Source organism: Danio rerio, chromosome 10 (assembly GCF_052040795.2).
Source record: "Danio rerio strain M-AB ecotype USA chromosome 10, GRCz13ab, whole genome shotgun sequence".
In the NCBI taxonomy this organism is placed as follows: domain Eukaryota; kingdom Metazoa; phylum Chordata; class Actinopteri; order Cypriniformes; family Danionidae; genus Danio; species Danio rerio.
In genome coordinates, this window is record NC_141030.1 from 26,695,286 (window position 1) to 26,715,990 (window position 20,705).

Here is a 20,705-nt window from a genome sequence, read left to right on the forward strand (position 1 = left end):
ATATATATATACATACTTCTCAAAAAATAAAGGGAACACTTAAACACAAACACAATGTAACTTTTTTTATAAATCGGATTTGTTGGCGAGTTTTATTTAATTCATTTTTCTTTCATGGCTTTTAACTTTTTCCCTCAAACTTTTGATCAGGTGTTTGTTTACTGTGGTGGAGGAGGTTCAACAGAAGTGGAAAAACCTACAAGATGAGTGAGTGTTAAAGGGCTGGTCCACTACAAATCATATTTGAAACTTTAGCTCACAGAAAAAAAGTGTTGCATGCAGAACTGTTGCAAACAATTTATTTGTGCTGAATTTAAACAAACAAATTAAATTTAATAATGTTCAACTTAATTTGTTTGTTTAAATTCAGCCCAAATAAATTGTTTACAACCACTTAACGTAAAAAATTGAGCAAATCCAAGGAATCATCTTCGAAGAATTTTTTTCAGTGTTAATGTGTAATGTAGCTGAACATAAACAACATCTCTGAATGTAAAATGCTCAAAGTTCAATGCAAATGGAGACATTGACTTTTACAGAGTTAGCCTAGCAAAGCCTACAGAGAATGAAGTTTGGGGACTACAAAAAAATACATCCAGGATAATGAGATCACAAACCCTTCAAGTTACGCGTATTCACCACGCACATACACCCTGCGCAGTAAAGGGGCGTGGCTGGAGGCACTGTAATGTTATAGCAGAGAAAGCTAAAATGCCGTCCTAACTCTGCTATTTCCACAGAGCTTGTTCTGTTTCTATATTTGGGCTTCGAAAGGACACGACACAAAGATAGAAGTGCTTACAATTTAATTTTAATTATGTTCCAGAGAATTATAGAAAAGATATAGCACTAGCATTTGACAAAGGACAGCTTCCAGAATCTCTCCCAGTTCAGTGCTGGATTCGGTTAAAACTCCTCAAAGAAAAATGAGTAGTTCCAACTATAACAGAAGAAGCTGTGGATTGTGAGCCACAACCTGTAAGTATTTTTATTTATTTGTTAAAATTGATCTATTACATGTACAGTGTCTAGCGCTAATGGTTTGTTGTAGCAAGGACATAAACAAGGATGTAAACAATGACGAATGCTGTTTGGCACTGCTAACAATTTACCTACAAATTAATATTTATCAGTCAAACTGCTGTAAAGACCCACAATTTTTACCAGTGCTGCTGTCTCTTTATGTGGATACTTTCCCTGTGTTCTACATCTCAAATAATGAACTTGCAAAAGATATGGGAAAGCTTCATATTACTTACAAATACTATCCAAATATATATGAAAGACACTTGTCATGTTATTTTAAAGAGCAGGTGTGAGTTCAGTGCTCTTCATTTTGTGTCTAATTCAGACTCACACTGACACAGCTGCTACACTGACAGTATTTACAAGGCAGAGGCTCAACCCGTGCTAGTAGAGACATAAATAGACGTGACACTTCTTGGTGACGTGGAGCCAATCCGCAAATCACAGCACGTTATGTTAGTTGACCAATCAGAGCCTCTTAGGGGCAGGCCTTTCGAAGGAACTATGAAATATGAAGTTTTTATGTTATCTGAGTACCAGTATATAATCAAAGCAAGATATATAAAAAAATAACGTGATTTATTACAAATGAAGCATGAGCACACATTGCTTTGCATCTTATAAACACAACCAAGCCTTAAAAATATACTTGAGATTCATTATTTTAATGAAGTCTTTGAAGGGGGCGATGCAGTGGCGCAGTAGGTAGTGCTGTCGCCTCACAGCAAGACACAAGACAGTCGCTGGGTCGCTGGTTCGAGCCTCGGCTCAGTTGGCATTTCTGTATGGAGTTTGCATGTACTCCCTGCGTTCGCGTGGGTTTCCTCTGGGTGCTCCGGTTTCCCCCACATTCCAAAGACATGCAGTACAGGTGAATTGGGTTGGCTAAAATGTCCGTAGTGTACGAGTGTGCGTTTGGATGTTTCCCAGAGATGGGTTGTGGCTGGAAGGGCATCCGCTGCATAAAAACTTGCTGTATAAGTTGTCGGTTCATTCTGCTGTGGCAACCTCGGATTAATAAAGGGACTAAGCTGACAAGAAAATGAATGAATGTAATCTTAGAAAAGAACACTTATTAAAATTAAACACCACTTTTGGATCCCTCACGGTTATTATATTAAACTGGTCCCTGGTAATAATTTCTAAGCCAAATTTAGTGTAAATTGAAATATTTTTAATTAGCTGTCAACCAGAAGCTTTAGAAGAATATAGGTAGAGGCACTTTTTTAGGTAGAGGGTATGTTGAGTTTTTGCTGCTTTATATCCATTGTGTCTTCCGGCTCCCCTTGTGAAAATGCGCTCCGTGTCTTATTGCTTTATTACACTTGTCTTTAAATTCTGCATGCATTCACCCGAAGCCTCATCCCAGACGTCTTTGTCAGCACATGCAGCCTGTCTCCTCTCCTCTGATTGGCGGACAGGAGAAACCAGGGTGGAGAGGCTGTGATATGCACCCAGATGGCTCCTCGCTGTGGCTGTAGGCCGACTCTCGTGCGCCACACTCTTTAATCTCCCTCAGCTGTGAAGCCGGGATATCTAAATTAGAGAGGAGAGGAGAGAGGAGCTGCCATTCTCCATGCTTCAGGTTGTTTATTTGCCGTGACTGGACTGCAAAGGTAGAACAAATGGAGAGCCCAGGGAGAGGCTTAGGACTGCGACTCGGCTAAGAGCCTTTTAAGAGAGGGGCCATTAACGCCGGCCCTCCGACACAATGTCCCGCCATGTGATAGAACAATGACGGGTGGGAGAAGGAGACATATCCAGCTGCAGGCCCACAAACCTACACTTGTTTCAGGCCACTAGACCCAGGCTGGGATTTAGCTCATGTTTGTTCAACCTATTGTATTTTATTAATCACTGCACCTAGTCCAACCCTAAACCTACCTTTTACAGTAACCTGTTGTGTTTTATTAATGTCTGCACCCACCCTATCCATAACCCATCACTTACAGTAATGTGTGTTTTATTAATGTCTACGACCACCCTAAAGGCCCGTGCACACAGAGACATTTTTTGCTCACATTTCCCATGGACTTTTAACGCCTCGTGACTGAATAAAGGGCGTCAATGTGATCGTGCACACCAACGCACAAAACGGCAGACGTAAAAGCGTCATTTAAAAAAAAAAAAACGCCACCAATCAGATCGCCACTTTTGTTCACGCACACTGAGCTGCTGAAGTCACAGTAAACAGCACTTGGAGGCGCTCAAGCGCAAAACTGTTAATGCGAGAGCACATTGAAGAAGAGGCGATATGAACGTTTAGCTGCTTATTGCTCTTGTGAACACTAATCATTTCTTCATCGCTAGAGCTGGAGCTGCTGCTTGAAACATCCATGATTGTTCGAGTCACCAGTAACTTTAACAACAACCGTGTGAACTTCCTCTCCTCCTCTTCTTCTGTGTTATAAGCAGGTGTCAGAAGCTTAAAGTTGTGTAGCGCCATCTAACGTCAAAGAGTGATTTTGCATACTCTTCAGCCTGAAAAAAAAGCTTGAGTTTAAATATGGTAAAAAGTCTCGTAAAACGCTGACGATAAATGCAAACGAAAAGTGCCCTGGTGTGTAGGAACCTTAAGCCTACCCTTTATAGTAATCTGTTGTTTTTTTAACATCAACAGCCAGCCCAACCTCAAACCTACCCCTTACAGTAACCTGTTGTGTTTTATTATTGTCTACACTCACCCTTAGCCTAAACATACACCTTAAAGATGCAGTATGTAAGTTTGACACCCAGTGGTTGAACTTGCTAAGAGCCTTTAAGGAGTGGGGCTATTAATGCTGGCCCTCCTATCTACTGTCTCGCCACATGATAGAACAATCATGGGCGGGTTAGGGAAACATTTCCAGGTGCAGGCCCACAGACCCACACGTTTCAGGTCACTAGTTCCAGGCTTAGATTTAGATGATGTTTGTTCAAAACTGATATTTATTCAACCTACTTTGTGGTGCTATCACAGAGAGGCTAAAAGTCAATTTTCAAAACCTTTTCATTCACTGTTTTACGCTGTTGGAATGATCTTCCCATTTCCATCCACTGGTATCCTTCAAACATCAACTAAGGGTGCTTTCACACTAGCACTTTGGTCTGCACCAGGGTTCACCAGGGTATGGTTCATGTGTTGCGGGCGGGAGCAGGATTCAAAATTTAGTCCCGCGCTGATCTCTACTGCAGAGTTTAGCTCCAGCCCTGATCAAACACAATTAATCCAATTAAGTAGGATCTGAAGGAACACTTTAACTAATCATAAAACCGACCCAGTGCCGGCCCTAGGCGAGATAAGAAAAATTGGGCCCACTGGTGTAAAAACAGTGAGAAGAAAGCACAATAAATAAATAAAGCAGTGGCGCAGTAGTTATTGCTGTCGCCTCACAGCAAGAAGGTCGCTGGTTCAAGCCTCGCCTCAGTTGGTGTTTCTGTGTGGAGTTTGCATTTTCTTCCTGCGTTCGCGTGAGTTTCCTCTGGGTGTTCCGGTTTCCCCCACAGTCCAAAGACATGTGGATCAGGTGAATTGGGTAGAATAAATTGTCCGTAGTGTATGAGTGTGTGTGTGGATGTTTCCTAGAGATGGAATGCGGCTTGAAGGGCATCCGCTGCATAAAAACTTGCTGGATAGGTTGGCAGTTCATTCTGCTGTGGCAACCCCAGTTTAATAAAGGGACTAAGCCAACAAGAAAATGAATGATTAACTATAACATATTTAACCTATAATACATATGTAAAAATATTAACTCAGATTTATACAAATAAGTTTGCAAGCCAGAAAACACTCATTTAAAAAAAATTAAGTATATAAGTTGACACATACAAATAAAACATGAATCAAATGCATTTTTTTGTAAATGAATGACATACAAATATATGACCAAATGAGAAGCCTGTGTGTTTTCAGCAGGGTGAATTAGTGGGATAGATTATTATTTGATTATTTAATAAAACATGCTGAATGTGACCAATTGTTTTTTCACATATCACACAAGTATTTCTGTGACCATGGGCATAGTTGCATTTATTAAAACAAGCCCTTATACTACACTACTAAATAATGTATTATGTAGAGCAGAACACACAGTACCTTTACTTTGAGCTTGCTTGCCTTTCCCTGCTTTTCTCCATTTTTCAGCTCCGAAAAGTTGCCCTTTTGACGCTATTGCATTTCAAATGAAAATTTTATTAAGATAATTTAAAATAGCAGCAACACTTGTGACGTTATATTATAGAAGACTAAGAAACTTTTTTGGCTTTATATTGAGCGTGAGCTTTGGAGAGATATGTGGAAACTGTGTAGCAATACGTTACATCATTTTAGTTCACCCAATAGCTGATGGAGAGTGGTGTTTTGCAAAATAGTGTGGTGCTGCTGGGTATGTTTCTAATATTTTTGGCTTTTTTCATACTGTTGTTGTGTATTTGATATTGTTTTAAGCTATTTGTCATGTATGAATAATACAGAGCTATTCTTTTAATGAAATGTGGAGATTTTATTTTCTCCATCGTGAATTGTATCGCGTTTAATATAGTGTGTGTATCATGCGTTGTTATTGATTTAAACGTTTGTGCACGTCCCCGTGCTTAAGTTCACAGTAAATATAATATAAAAGTGCTCCTGGGGCCCTCCAATAATAACGTGGCCCTAGGCGACCGCCAATATTGTCTGTTGGCGGGCTGGCACTGAACTTACCCCTTAACGTGTGATTTGATTAATATCTACACCCACCCTAAACCTACCCTTTACAGTAACTTCTAGTGTTTAAATAATGTCCACATCAGGTTTTTTTTAACTCTGCCCTAAAGAGCCGTTGTCCAGCAAAGTTTAGTTCCAACCCCAATCAGATATACCTGAGCTAGCTAATTGAGCTCTTATTAGGCTTTCTAGAAGTGAAGTTTATTCATAAACTAATTTCGAGAGGATCACGTGCTTATGATTTATCACGTCCAGTCTCGCATTTGCTAATCACTAATCTTCCAATCATATGAGCCCTAAGGCACCATAAATAGTCTAAGTTTTCAGTTCACTTTATCTTCGTTTGGAAGAAACCCCCCTCCTCCCCTATTCTCCTCCTTTACCTGTAATTGGGCGGCACGGCGGTCCAGTGGTTAGCACTGTGAACCACACAGCAAGAATACTGCCGGTCCTAGTTCGATAGGACCGGTGAGTGTTTCTGTGGGGAGTTTGTATGTCCTTCCCGTGTCCGCGTGGGTTTTCCCCGGGCTCTCCGGTTTCCTCCCACCATCCAAAGACATTCAACATACTTAACAATCAAGCTGGTCTAATTCCTTACGTTCCCTTAGCTACAGCGGCAGGGGAGTTCTGAGATCCACCGAGCTCAGGCTCCCTTCTTGCTCTGCCAACGGGAGGAAGCCCCGGGCTCGAGGAGCTCTTATAATAACTTGTTTTATTTTTATCTACACCCACCCTAACCCTAAACCTACCCCATATAGTAATGTATTAATCCTATTCATTGTTGTACAGCATCACAAAAATGACGCAATATTTATGTGCACATTCGCCCCAGCTGTAACACTACTAGCCACAATCAACCCTATTCGTGGTTAAAGTTCCTACCGGTTGCTGGTCTGGATCTAGCGTGGCCTGAAACTTGCGGGTCTTAGGCTGGATATTATTGAAGGAGGATGGGCTGTATTAATGCATCCAAAGCTAATGCTGCTTTCCATAGTGGATTTGTAAACTAAAACCAGTCTGACCGTGGTCACCTAATTCGAACTTCTATTTATTATGAGTGCAACCCCAGCACCGCTCAGCGTTCAGCAGGTGAGGACGACCTCTGGCCGCATCATCCGTTGTTCACGGCGAGCCAGGCTGTTGTTTACGGAAAGCGTAGTCTGTTTACGGGAGTATGCTAATGAGGTCATCGCCTCTGGGTCTGGAGATCAGAGAGGCTCAGTGTGGAGCAGGAGCCCGAGGCTGCCTCCTCTCGGGGAGCTGAAGGGAGAGAGTGTCTTACATGACAGTAATGCTGAAAACAATTTTTAGAAGGCCCTGTTTATGACATGCTTGGTGGCAGAAAGCCTGTTTCTGTCGAGGCTGGAATACGTATCGTATGAGATGCTACAATCTAAGTTCCAGGGCGAGGGCATGCTTTTTTTTCATTCTGAGAGTTATTAGGTTAATCTAAGTAGTTTTGTTTTTGTTCTATACCATTAAGCAAATCCTAATTGCCAATTACCTTGATTAATAATCTGAAAAGCGTCTCAGGAGTTCATTTAATGCCGCATTGGTAATTGAAGATGGTAATTGCTTCCTTAAAAAAAAAAAAGAAAAAAAAAGGTGACTTTTTTCGTTTGGTGTGTTTTTGTTGGTATCATTCTCCTAGAAATGGAAACTAAAAAGTAAAACTTTTTTTAATGCTCTTTAGCTTCAAATTACATAGCAACAGCAATTTGAAGGGCAGAAAACACAGATGCAACAACAAAAATGTTTTTTTGTTGTTGCATGAATGGGGCTTTGGGGTGATATAAGCCTCATTTCAACTCATTCAAATATGGTTTGAAAACCTATTTAGATGTTGCGTGGCTGTTTTGCCATGCAAAATGGCAAAAGGCTGGATGAAACAAGGTTGTTTATTAAGTGAAGATTGAAAATTAAACTTTACTGTTAGCCTTGGACTTTGGTTCCAACAATATACTAGCACTTGCACCGTAAAAATAGCTTTTCTTACTTAGATTTTTTTGTATCAATTCTAGTCCAAATAGCTAAAAATCCTTAAATCAATTGTCTTGTTTTAAGAAATAATATACTGAGTTTTTCCTTTAAACAAGCAAAATAATCTGCCAATGGGGTAAGGAAATTATTCCTGTTTTTCCTTTTGACATAAGGCTGTTCTAAGGAAAAACTCACCTAAATTCAGCATATTATTTCTTAAAATAGTACAATATTTTTGCTTGTCAAAAAATGCGTCTTAATTTAAAAATCTTAAGAATTTGGACTAGAAGCAAGACAAAAATGCTAAGTAAAAAAAAAGCTTTTTTTTTTTTTTGCAGTGTGGTGGTAAAAGTAGTTTTGTCACACCTTTATTGTTTTAACCACCTTATTTCAAAATATTTTAGTGACATCATGCAGATGATGCAGAAGATTTCCATAGAATTCAAAGCAGATACAAGTTCACAACGAGACCAACAACCTTTGTCTTGCAACATGTACATTACTTGACAAAAGCCTTGACGTCTATCCAAGTTTTAGGAACAAAAAATAATAACTTGACATCTAGTTGATCATCTGGCATCAGAAGTGGCTTATATGAAAGGCAAAGGTCTCTAGATTACACTTATTTTACCAAAATAAAATATGATCATGCCTTGATTTTGAGGTCTGACCTTGTTAAGACAAAAGTCTTGTCACTTAAGAGAAGTAATGTTCAGTATAGAATATAAAGTCATCATGGTGCAGTGGAAAAAGTATTAATATTGTGTAAGACTCCCATGAGCTTGGCGGACTGCATCCATACATCTCTGCATTGACTCAAATAACTTATTTATAAAGTTATTTGGAGCATTCTTGCAGGACTCCCAGAGTTCACTGCCTTCAATGCCTCCTACTTCACCTTACCCTAGACATGCTCAATAATGTTCATATCTGGTGACTGGGCTGGCCAATCCTGGAGCACCTTGACCTTCTTTGCTTTCAGGACCTTTGATGTGGAAGCTGAAGTATGAGAAGGAGCACATCCTGCTGAAGAATTTGCCCCTCCTGTGGATTTTTAATGTAATGCGTAGCACAAATGTCTTGATACCTCAGACTGTTGATGTTGCACTCCACTCTGCAGATCTGTCACATGCCCCCATACTGAATATAAAACCAAATTATATATTTTTCTTTATCAAACTTGACAAATTTTTGTAAGAATCTTGGTTCCATGCAGGTTCCAATAGGTCTTCTGCAGTATTTGTGATGACTGGGATGCAGTTCAACAGATGATTCATTGTAAAAATCTACCTTCTGTCACTTTTCCAAATGATCAACCTGAAGTGAAGTTAATATGTGTTGCTCTTAAAACTGGAATCGACGACAAGACTTTAATAAGGTAGTGTATATAGATAATTGCATTTGAACAGTGTTACAGTCATAGGCAGCTTCCCATCAGTATCAAATATAATGTTGATTAGAAAGCCTATTGAATTGCCAAACTGAACAATAAACTAGTCAAGACTTTTGCTTTTCAAGTGAGCCATTAAGAATAAAATAAAATAATTCAATTCTTTTATGAGAGTATTATGTATGTGTGTCTCTCTTCAAGGGAAGAAGTAGTGAGAGAAAATGTAATAAGGCTTTTGCAGTTTTTACGACCTGAAAGTGGATTTCTCACTTATAGATTCTAACAAGGTCACCATTGTCAACAAGTGGCAAGGCCGTGGAGTGATATACTGTGGCCCGGAGCAAACAACATTTCTCATCATCCTATTGGACATGCTTAGTGTTGGAGCGGCCCAGGAAATCTGGATGCCCATCGCTGGGTCGCGATCCAAGGTGCTCGCAGCTCTGTCACAGGCCAACTCATTCTGCTGATATACGACTGGCTCAAAAACAACCTTCAAGCTGCAAGACTTCCAGCCTTTCTCTCGCTGTCTTACAGTTTCTAAGCCTCCCTCCTCTTTCTAGCAAATGTTCTTAGTTTAAATATGTTTGGGGGAATTCGACATGCTTTTTCTTGACTAAAGGAGTCAATTAAAAATGGAAATAAATGATCCCTCTGCATGTTAAGGTCACACTTTATTTTAAGGTGTCTTTATTACAGGTGAACAATTTGTCATATTAATTAAATACATGTACTTAGTATTTAATTTATGGTAATGACGGGCAGGTCTAGGGTTTGTTGCATGTAATTATGCATAATAAATTGTCATCACTATAGTAAGTGTAGCATGAACACCTTAAAATGCTAGTCTTGTTTAAATGTAATATAATTCACAATTGTAAAATATTAACTGTAATGAGTAATTTAAATATTTATAAATGATAATTTTACATACACAGATGTTACTTAAAATGTATATATGGATTATATTATATACGTGCATTTTTATTACAAAGGATTTATTTAATTAAAAACTATCTAATTCTAAAATGACTTGTATATAATTTTAATATACGTGTACATGCTAATTATTTGTGTTTAATGTTTTTTTTCATTTATGTAGCATGCATTTTAGGTATATGTACATATGTTTAATTAATATTTACATATTTTTTTCTAATCTACATATTTTTGAATTTATATATTGATAATATATGTATTTTTAAAATCTTATATGTATTTATTATAGTTATGCTATCAGTCCACAGAGCAGCTGCTTTGGCACACACCTGAAGGGCTGAGACTCAACAGTTGTCTCCAGGTATGTCCCTCTCCCCAGGTCCTAATTAGTTTAACTGAAAGCCATTATGCCATGGCAGGGTGGACACACATGCAGGTGGTTTGAATACACTAATTGAAAACAGTAATTAAATCCCCAGGTATCTGGCCTTTACCTTCACCAAGAAAGCCAGACTTATAGAAAAAAAGTTGTGAAATTGTCAAAAAAGTAATGAAAAATATATTTCTGTAAAAGCAAAAACGTCTAACACTTTATTATAACTCCACTCTATTAATCCTTTATTAAGCATTAGCAGATAATCATTATTTATACATTATCATAATTAAACAGTCACGATTTATGGATCGGTGTGTTCCTTCTGTATGTTCAACACAATCTCATGGCAATTCGTAACTTTTTCATTTAGTGGGTAATTCGTACAAATTCGTACGATCTAATTCGTACATTTTAGTACGATTTGCGTATCACCCAATGACGGTTGGGTTTAGGGGTGGGGTTAGGTGCCACGCCTCCTTTTTAAAATTGTACATTTTCTTACGACTGAACTCGTACGAATTCGTACGAATTAGCCACTAAACTGCCAAAACGTAAAATACTTACGTTTTCTCGTGAGATCAGGCTGGTATGTTATGTGTCATGCCATGTGTGTTGTCGTGTGCGAGGGTGTGTGCTTGTTTATGTTTTTTTGTTGACAGCATTCTATAAAATCAGCTGATGTCATCAACTGACTTAATCATTCTTCAGCTGATCCTTATTTGGCTGGCTATATATTTCCGCCTGTGGTATGTGCTGGTTATCAGTTGGTTGTTTTGTTCTTGTCCCTGTCTGTTCCTCGTATGACGACTTCATTTGGTTTGTTGACAATCTTTGTTTTGTACTTTATTTTTTCCATGTTCTCTGGCTACAAGCCGTTTGATATCCTTTGATACAGATTTTTAAAAAAATTTACTTGTTCTTGAATCCACTCTGTCTGGTGTCATAACAAACAGTTGATATTGTGTTAATAAATACAGCTACAAAGACTCATTAGAAACAACAGATGCCCACTCTAACAGTAACTCAGTGTTATACAAAGAGTGGCAAACACAAAATATGCAAGTCCCACACACAGCACTCTCACACTCAATACACTACAGTTATATGGTGTAACTTACTACATACAAAAGTAAGAGATCGGCTTAGAATGTCACTTACCAGTTAAATAATGATTTGATCAGCTGTAGTTTAAAATTACGCTGCTTTTCTCATCTAAGGGATTATTATTCGGTCTCTGTCGCTATCTTGTGAATAAACAATGCCAGCCGTTTTTGCTCTGCTTAATGACAGGCTAATGGCTGCTGACGCGGTGTCTCTCAGGAATTATAAATATGTAAATTAGGCACTATCCTTATAAATAAACTGCATAGTTGCAATCTAAACAGCTACAATCTTGGCTAAGCTCTGTTTAGGGGGGAGTGTCGGAGAAGCAAAAGAGGGATGGGTCTGTAAAAAAATTTGTATAAAAATGGGAGTGTCGTTATGGGCACATGCTGATTTTCAGAGTCCCTGATTTTTGAGAGACCCTCCACATTTCCTGGAAACTTAGATGGACTTGGCAGGTAGCGTCAAAAGGCCGTGTGTGTGATTCTGGTCACAAAATGCGGTAAAAATCCTACACGACAGTAGTAGCTTGATTGTGGTGCTAACATGTTTACTCGCGGTGTAATAGTTAGTTCGATACAAACTAACTTTGCCATCTGAATAAACTAAGACCACTGGTCACTCACTTACCAAATCTGTAGAAACAGGACAATCAACCGAAACTAGAGCCGCTTCTTTATTAAGAGGAGACGAGCAGCAAATCCGGATCTCACCAATTGCAGGTGAAAAAAGCTCTCGGGTAAACAATGTTCCTTAGACACGTATTTCTGTCACACGTCGTGTGCACTGTAATCCACACGTGAGTCCAGCTGCGCTTTCATAGAGAGAAAATGAAAACAAAACCTTCACTGCAGCAAATTTTAAAAGCAACACTGCACGCTTGTTTTAGAAACACAACGTGGTGTCTCTCTGCTGTCTGAACACTGTAACATTAAAGAATATTAATGAAGTTGCACAACAGAGCGCACTGATTAAACAAAGCCTTACTCATGCATTATACATTATACTTATACATACATACATATATATATATATATATATATATATATATATATATATATATATATATATATATATATATATATATACAGAGAGAGAGAGAGAGAGAGAGAGAGAGAGTTGCCAAACTATTAATATATTTGTATGATTTGTATGAATTTATTTTCAACTTTTATGTTTCTAGGTCAAGAAAATAACGCAGACAGAAGATCTTAAGTATCCATTGTTTAAGCTACAACATAATTTAGAAGAAACACGTTCTAAAATAGTTCCGAGTAAATATTATATAGATTCTTTTGTGCATACCTTATTCAAATTATGTACACCTATATTATACAAATTGTTAAATACTATATTATTAAATTATATACATTTAACAGGTTTATGTCTGTGTGACTGTGTCCCCTGCAGAACAACTGAATATTTTCTTTTATGTTATGTTGATAATATCATATAATGATATAATGAAATAATGATAATTTTATATATTTTTATATATTTTATCATATATTATATTTTTCATGTTATGTGCATTTTTATGTAAAAATATAATCCCCGAAATATATAAAAAAATTACCAAACAATTGTTTGCAGAAAAATATATGAATATCATTTTTTAAGATTTGTAAAGAATCTTTCAGCTGATGTTTACTTTGCTAAGATGGGACAATATTTGGTTGAGATAAAACGTTGAAAATCTGCAGTGTTCAAAAAACAACAAAACAACAACAACAATAATTTACATTTTTCTACATAAAGTGCTAAGCCATTTGCATAACTCATCAGAATTTTTTTTATTTACAGTACAAAATTTACAATAAAAATATTGGCCTATTTGTGCAACACAAGACTGACTTTATTTTCCATGATCTCACACACACACATATACAGACACACATGTCATCAAAAAGTTGATTATTTCCCTAATTCAATTAAAACAAGTGAAAAACTTATATTTATTACATATATATATATATATATATATTTTTTTTTTTTAACAGAAATGTTGGACTACTGAACAGCATGAACATGTAAAGCACTTAATACTTGGTTTGGGCTATGTTTTTGCACAAATGGCTTCAGCAATGTGACTCTGCATGAGATGATCCACTACAGTCGAGTACCATGGTCCTTAAACCAGGAATTAGTACAGTGTGGCTTGGTGTCAAATCCTGCTGAACAATCAAATCAGCATCTCCATAAAGCTGGTCAGCAGTATATACATGTACATGTGTGTGTGCATATACAAGTGTATCTCAAAATTAAATAGCCAGTCGGATTTTACTTTGTGTAACTGCTGTCAGCTCTTGTTTATTTATTTTTTGAGAGAAAGGCATCAGATGGAGGACAAAGTGGTAACTTGAAGATTGATGTCAGCCAGACAGACACAGGACTCTAGCGAATGAGAAACCGTCAGTCAGCCTGTTTATTGGTGGTCATTATTGAAAAGCGAGTCGCTCTTCTGCATTGATTTACAGTTGACACCAGCACATCAGCTCCAGTCACTTCCAGTCCAGCAGAGAATCATCTGCTCTACCGGCTCGATGTCTGCCAGTGGGCTCATTGTGCTGCCTTTGCCTCTGTAAATGTCGATGGCGGACTGTTCTCACACTGTTGCGCTGACAAACATCTAAAGTCTCGAAACCTCAGGGACCGGGCTCTAAATTCACTAGCCATATGGTGCGAATGCAGTAAATAATTTGCTCAGTGAAGTGAAAAAATATCATTGGAGCAATCTGTTGTTATGAATGTGTGAGCGCCGGCTTGAACAGGTATTGCTGTCGTCTCTCAGAGCTGTTTGGAGCTATTGAACAAAACATGAGGTGCTTATTCCACATCTCACACCTAATTGCTGCAGCCAGAGGGTGAACTCAAACAATGAACAACACATGGAGAATGTATTGTGGTGATTGGTTCTCTCGGATCCTTTCATTGGTGGGGAGAACAGTAGCAGTCAATCAGATAGCGTTTCCATGACTCTAAAAGAGACAGGGGCAAGTATTGGAGAGATACTGCTCACCCAGAAATTTAAATTTGGATTTGCTTCTCATCCTCAGTCCACCCAAGATTTAAGGGGCTTTTAGTGAGTAATGAAGTGTTTATTTATTTATTTATTTCAGATTCATGAAAGCCAAAGTCAATGGCTACTGAACTTTGAGCGTTAAAAAAAGAAAAGATACACAGGCAAAACCAAAATAATACTTAGCACTCCTGATGACAGATTAAAGAGGACCTATTACAGTGCATCCGGAAAGATTTTATAGCGCTTCACTTTTTCCAAATTTTTTTTGTTACAGCCTTATTGCAAACTGGATTAAATAATGTATTTCTTTAAAATTCTACACACAATACCCCATAATGACAATGTGAAAAAAGATTTTTTTGAAATTGTTGCAAATTTATTAAACATAAAAAGCTGATAAACCACATGTACATAAGTATTCACAGCCTTTGCTTAACACTTTATTGATGCACCTTTGGCAGCAATTACAGCCTCAAGTCTTTTTGAATAGGATGCCACAAGCTTGGCACACTTTGGGATTTTTTTTCCCATTTCCTCTTTGATTCAAGCTCTGTCAGGTTGGATGGGAAATGACAGTGTACAGCCATTTTCAGATCTCTCCAGAGATAGTTAATTTTGGTGACTGTCGCTTTAAATTCAAATGAGATTGTGCTTTTCAAGAGCATAGCATAGCAGCAGATTTAAAACAGGACATCTTAGAAAATGGCATCCTATACCCCACTTTTATAATGCCTCTTTGTCGCAAACGACATTGACATTATCTTCTGCAGGTATGATTTGAAAAATGTGGACAGTTGCTTTTCACTCAGGGCTGTTAATGCTTGAGAAAGATTGTCACTAATGGGTAGGGCTTTGCCTTTCAGCTAAGATGTACAATGGGTTAATGTAAATCAAAGTGTTTCTGCAGACTGTCTTTATGAAATATGATTATAAAACATGTAATTAGTTTATTTTGACCATTAGTAAAAGTGATTTTTGCATAATAGGTCACCTTAAAGTCTTATCAATTGAAATGATTGCTCTGTGTGATAAAATTAACTTTATGATCAGAAGGTTTTTATTTTTTTTGCCAGGGAAGTACTGATTGTATTTTATAAATCACAAGTCTGAGGTTTCAGCTAAAAAAGCTTCTTTAATATTCTACTGAAGAAAAAAAGACAAATGAAATCTTGAATATCTTGAGGGTAAGTAAATTAACGTTCACACCTAGGTGAACTCTCACTGTAACATGTTACCCTTGCTTTTTCAGCAGTATGCAGAATATGCTAATTATAACCTAATTAGCCTGTTTTGCTAATTTCCACTACATTTGCCAAAATATGCAGCACTTAAAAGAACCTACTAGCTATATTTTAATATAGCAACACTCTTAAAATTAAAGTTCTTTATTGGTATTGCAGATTTAATTTATGCACTTTTCCACCGGATGGCATTGCTTACTTTTGGGGGGCTTTTCACTGCGTTTCAAACATAAAACATTCCCTGCTGCTTATTCTGAGGACATTCATGTTCCCTGCCTAATCCCTTGCATGATGTCCCCATTTCGTCCATTTTACAACATTCTGTTGTAGTCACTCTGGGAATGTCTTAACATTGAGAGCATAATGACCATCACAGCTCCAAGTTATACTTACTATTAACTATTACTATTTACTAACTAATTAAATGTTAAGCAATATTTAACTTTGTTTGTTTAAATTCAATGTATTTAAATTGTTTACAGCAATTTGCAATTAACTATTTTTTAATGTAGTTTGCAAAAAAAAAACTTATACTGATGTCTTTGCTGTTTATTTTTTCTCTCTCATGCTTTTTCAGCTGACCGTGAAAACTTCAAGAAATAAAGCATATAGCAATCAAAATATGCATTTCTTAGAGGTCCCCAGCAAGCACACAACATCATAAGACGTTAAAACTAGGTTAGATTTAGATCATGACGACAGGTGACCAAAATTCAATGTCCAGCTAGCGTTTGAGGACAACATTATTTTGACATCCAATAACGACGTAAAGGGAAGTTTATTCATAAACTAATTTCGAGAGGATCACGTGCTTATGATTTATCACGGCCAGTCTCGCATTTGCTAATCACTATCTTCCAATCATATGAGCCCTAAGCTACTATAAATAGCCACAGTTTTCAGTTTACTTTATCTTCGGTTGGAAGAAACCCCCCTCCTTCCCTCCTTTACCTCTGATTGGGCTGCACGGCGGCCCAGTGGTTAGCACTGTGAGCCCCACAGCAAGAACACTGCCAGCCCTGGTTCCACAGGACAGGTGTGTGTTTCTGTGAGGAGTTTGTATGTTCTCCCCGTGTCCGTGTGGGTTTTCCCCGGGTTCTCAGGTTTCCTCCCACCATCCAAAGACATTCAACATACATAACAATCAAGCTTTTGTCTAACCCCTTGTGTTCCCTTAGCTACCACAGCAGGGGAGTTCTGAGATCCACCGAGCTCAGGCTCCCCTCTCGCTCTGCCAACGGGAGGAAGCCCAGGGCTTGAGGAGCCCTTGAGCTCGGGGCTCTCTCCTGGGACAGCATGCCAAACAAGCTTTTATAAATCATCAGCTAAGTGTGAACTCTTGAAATTACATTGATATTTGGTTGATTTTAGGTTGTGTTGGAAAGTGACCAAAATCCAACATCTGATAGATGTCATAGTGGTAACGTCCACACAACGTCAAGGTGTAACATGATTAGACGTTGATGTTTGGTTGAATTTAGGTTGATTTTAGGTTGGACATTAGACATTGACGTCGGCCTGACATTAGGTTCTGACGTCAACCCAATTTTCATTTCCAAACAAAATCCAACATGACGTTGTAGAATGTTGGGGTACAACGTTAATATGACGTCATGTTGATGCCCTGTGTCTGCAGGGTCTTTTTACAGTCTCTCATTTAAATGTCCGGTGGGGATGAATATGAACACGTGTGACAACTCTAAATCCAGTAACATCAGTCTTTACACAGAACATTACTCACGTAAACTGACAAAAAAATAACACTGTACACAAATATAACAGACTTAAACATTCATTACCGTGTGCGCCCTCTTAAGACTATGCAGATTAATGAATTTTTTCGTTCTCTGTATCGTTAGCTTATTTCTGCCATCATGTTAGTTTCAGCCATAATGCAATGGTCCCGCACTTCACTCAAATTAAACACGGGGTCAGCTATGTTCCAATAGCAACAATTCAAGAGTGCACAAATTAGATTTTGAAATTAAATTAAGTTTTGAAATTAAATGTCACATTCATACATTCTGGCAAGTTTTTTTTTTAACCATAAATTAACTTAAATTGATTTAGAATTTATATCATCTTTTGAATCTTTAATTTTATTATTATTTTGGCACATTTCACTAAAGCTTGCTTATTTATTTTTGTAGCAAAAGATGTCCAGTTTTTAGGGTCCTGCTCCTGTGGTGATCCCATTTATCTCCGAGTGAAAGATGCGCTTAATAAAAGTCCAGCTGGTTTTCTGAGCTCTCCTGCCCCGTTTGACTTCCCGAGCTGCCGTTCTATGAAGCTCTCGGAGCAATAACACCACTGTTGACAGGTGATTTACAGAGATTGTTTCCAGCAAGCAGGATTAAGTAAGGACACATATTCAGCTGCCGGACACAGATAGCAGACGCCGCTGTGTTTATGGATTCTGCTTAAGCAGTGGCTCAGGAATCGTCAGAGACTCTCAGCATCACAAGTGCACAAACACAGCACTGAAGTGTAAGCCATCATGTCCTGCTGTGTTACACAGAAATAAAAGGCCTCTGTGCGCCACAGATTACGGAATTTAGAACAAGCTGGAAAGCGTTATGGATAGGGATGAGAAGAACAAGGAATTTAGCCATTCTGCTTGTAACACAGTTTCCTATTGACAGCTATGGTTTATTAATGATTCAATTAATGATCCTTTAAGGACTTTTAAAGCACAGGTGTCAAACTGGATTCCTGAAGGGCCGCAGTTTGCATAGTTGTGCTCCAACCCTAATCAAACACAGCTGATCCAACTAATCAAGACTACTATGGACTATTAAGCAGGTGTGAGTTGGATCTGGTTGGAGCTAAACTTTGCAGAGCCGCGGCCCTCCAGTAATTGAGTTTGAGTCCATTGTTTTAAAGGATGAAATATTTAGAAATGCAGAGGTCAAATTTGCTGACCGTAAAAAAAAAAAAAAAAAACCTCATTTGACACATAAACACTTGATAGCGTACAGTAATGTTTTTAATAATAATATAATTAGAATGATGGTAAATTGGAAGACATAGATTGTTAATCTTTTATTTTTGACATAGGTCCATTGATAATATACTCTTCACTGTATAATATTTTGTAATATTTTGTAAATATTTGTAATATTTTGTAACTTGTACACAAGTGTGTGTGAAGTTATGCAATAAATATATATATATATATATATATATATATATATATATATATATATATATATATATATATATATATATATATATTTATATATATATATATATATATATATACAGTTAAAGTCAGAATTATTAGCCCCCCTGAATTATTAGTGCCCCTTTTTATTTTTTTTCACCAATTTCTGTTTAAAGGAGGAAAGATTGTTTCAGCACATTTCTAAGCATAATAGTTTTAAAAACATATTTCTAATAACGGATTTATTTTTGTCTTTGACATGATGACAGTAACTTCTATACAGCTTAAAGTGACATTTAAAGGCTTAACTAGGTTAATAAGGTGAACTAGGCAGGTTAGGGTAATTAGGCAAGTTATTGTATAATGATGGTTGTGTAGATTATCGAAAAAAAAATTGCTTAAAGGGGCTAATAATTTTTTCCCAAAAATTGTTTTAAAAAAATTAATAACTGCTTTTAACTGACTTTAACTGTGCACACACACACACACATACACACACACATATATATATATATATATATATATATATATATATATATATATATATATATATATATATATATATATATATATATATATATGTATGTATATATACACAGTTGAAGTCAGAATTATTAGCCCCCTTTTGATTTTTTTTTTTTTAATGTGTATATATTATTGCAAATGTATAACAATATACTTTTCAAACAGTATTTAGCCAGAATGTTTCATGTAAAGTTTTACACATGAACACAAACACACACAAAAGGCATCCCAAGCAAATCCACAAATCAGATTTATCTGGTGTTTGTTAAAAATAATAATAACTAAAAGTGATAAATTTGAATGGACAGAATTTCAAAGTGCAGCCTTGGGCTGAAGGCGGTCCGGTTCGGGGACCACAGGATTTCTTCTCTGTTTTTCGCAGATGATTTTGTTCTGCAGGCTTTATCAAACTTGGAACTTCAGGATGTCTTGGGGCGATTTGCTGCCGTGTGATGTGGCTGGGATGAGAATCAGCACCTCCAAGTGCAAGGCTATGCTGATTTGCCTTTTCCAGGTTGGAGGAAAGTCCTTACCCCAGGTGGAGGAGTTCAAGTATCTCTTGGTTTTGTTCATGAGTGAGGGAAGGATGGAACGTGAGACTGACAGGTTAATTGGTGCAACGGCAGCAGTAATACGGTCGATTTACCGGTCTGTTGTGGTAAAGAGGGAGATGAGCCGAAAGGCAAAGCTCTCAATTTACTAGTCAATCTATGTTCCTACTCTCACTTATGCTCATGAGCTTTGGGTCATGACCGAAAGGACAAGATCTTGCATACAAGCAGCCAAAATAAGTTTCCTTCGTAGGGTGGCAGGGGGCACCATTATTAATAGGGTGAGGAGCTCTATCAGGAGGAAGTCAAAGTAAAGCCGCTGCTTCTTCACATCGAGAGAAGTCAACTGAAGTGGTTCAGGCATCTGTTTTGGATACTTCTTAGATGCCTACATAGGGACGTGTTCCAGGCATGTCCAACCGGGAGGAGGCCTCGGGAAAGACCCAGGACACACTGGAGGGACTATGTCTCTCGGCTGGTCTGGGAATGTCTCAGGATCTCCCGAGGGAAGCTGGAGAAAGTGTCTGGGGAAAGCGAAGACTGCTGCCCCCTTGACCAGACCTCGGAAAAGCAGACGAAAATTAGATGAGATGAGAAATAATAATTTCAGTCCCTTCAGGATTTCGCAGGACTTTTTTTTCTGATTTTTGCAACCTAAAATGACGGATTTTGCTGTGGCTTTTCTTAAAATTTATGGCAATATT

At 37.7% G+C, this 20,705-nt stretch overlaps 1 protein-coding gene and 1 long non-coding RNA gene across 2 annotated transcripts in view; one reads left to right on the forward strand and one right to left on the reverse strand.

Moving 5' to 3' along the window:
* Nucleotides 1-9,354: 9,354 nt before the first annotated feature.
* Nucleotides 9,355-16,379, forward strand: LOC147842059 (uncharacterized). Its single transcript, XR_015501122.1, has 4 exons — nucleotides 9,355-9,511; nucleotides 10,321-10,380; nucleotides 13,500-13,706; nucleotides 13,826-16,379. It is a non-coding gene; the product is annotated as an uncharacterized LOC147842059 (long non-coding RNA).
* A 3,303-nt stretch (nucleotides 16,380-19,682) lies between these two features.
* The window catches only part of LOC147835063 (uncharacterized), a 45,271-nt gene continuing 44,248 nt past the window's right edge, over nucleotides 19,683-20,705 (reverse strand). Inside the window, exon 5 of the mRNA XM_087270568.1 lies at nucleotides 19,683-20,562. Within this exon, the coding sequence (XP_087126694.1) occupies nucleotides 20,464-20,562 (99 nt within the window). The 3' untranslated portion in view covers nucleotides 19,683-20,463. The remainder of the gene's footprint in view (nucleotides 20,563-20,705) is intronic.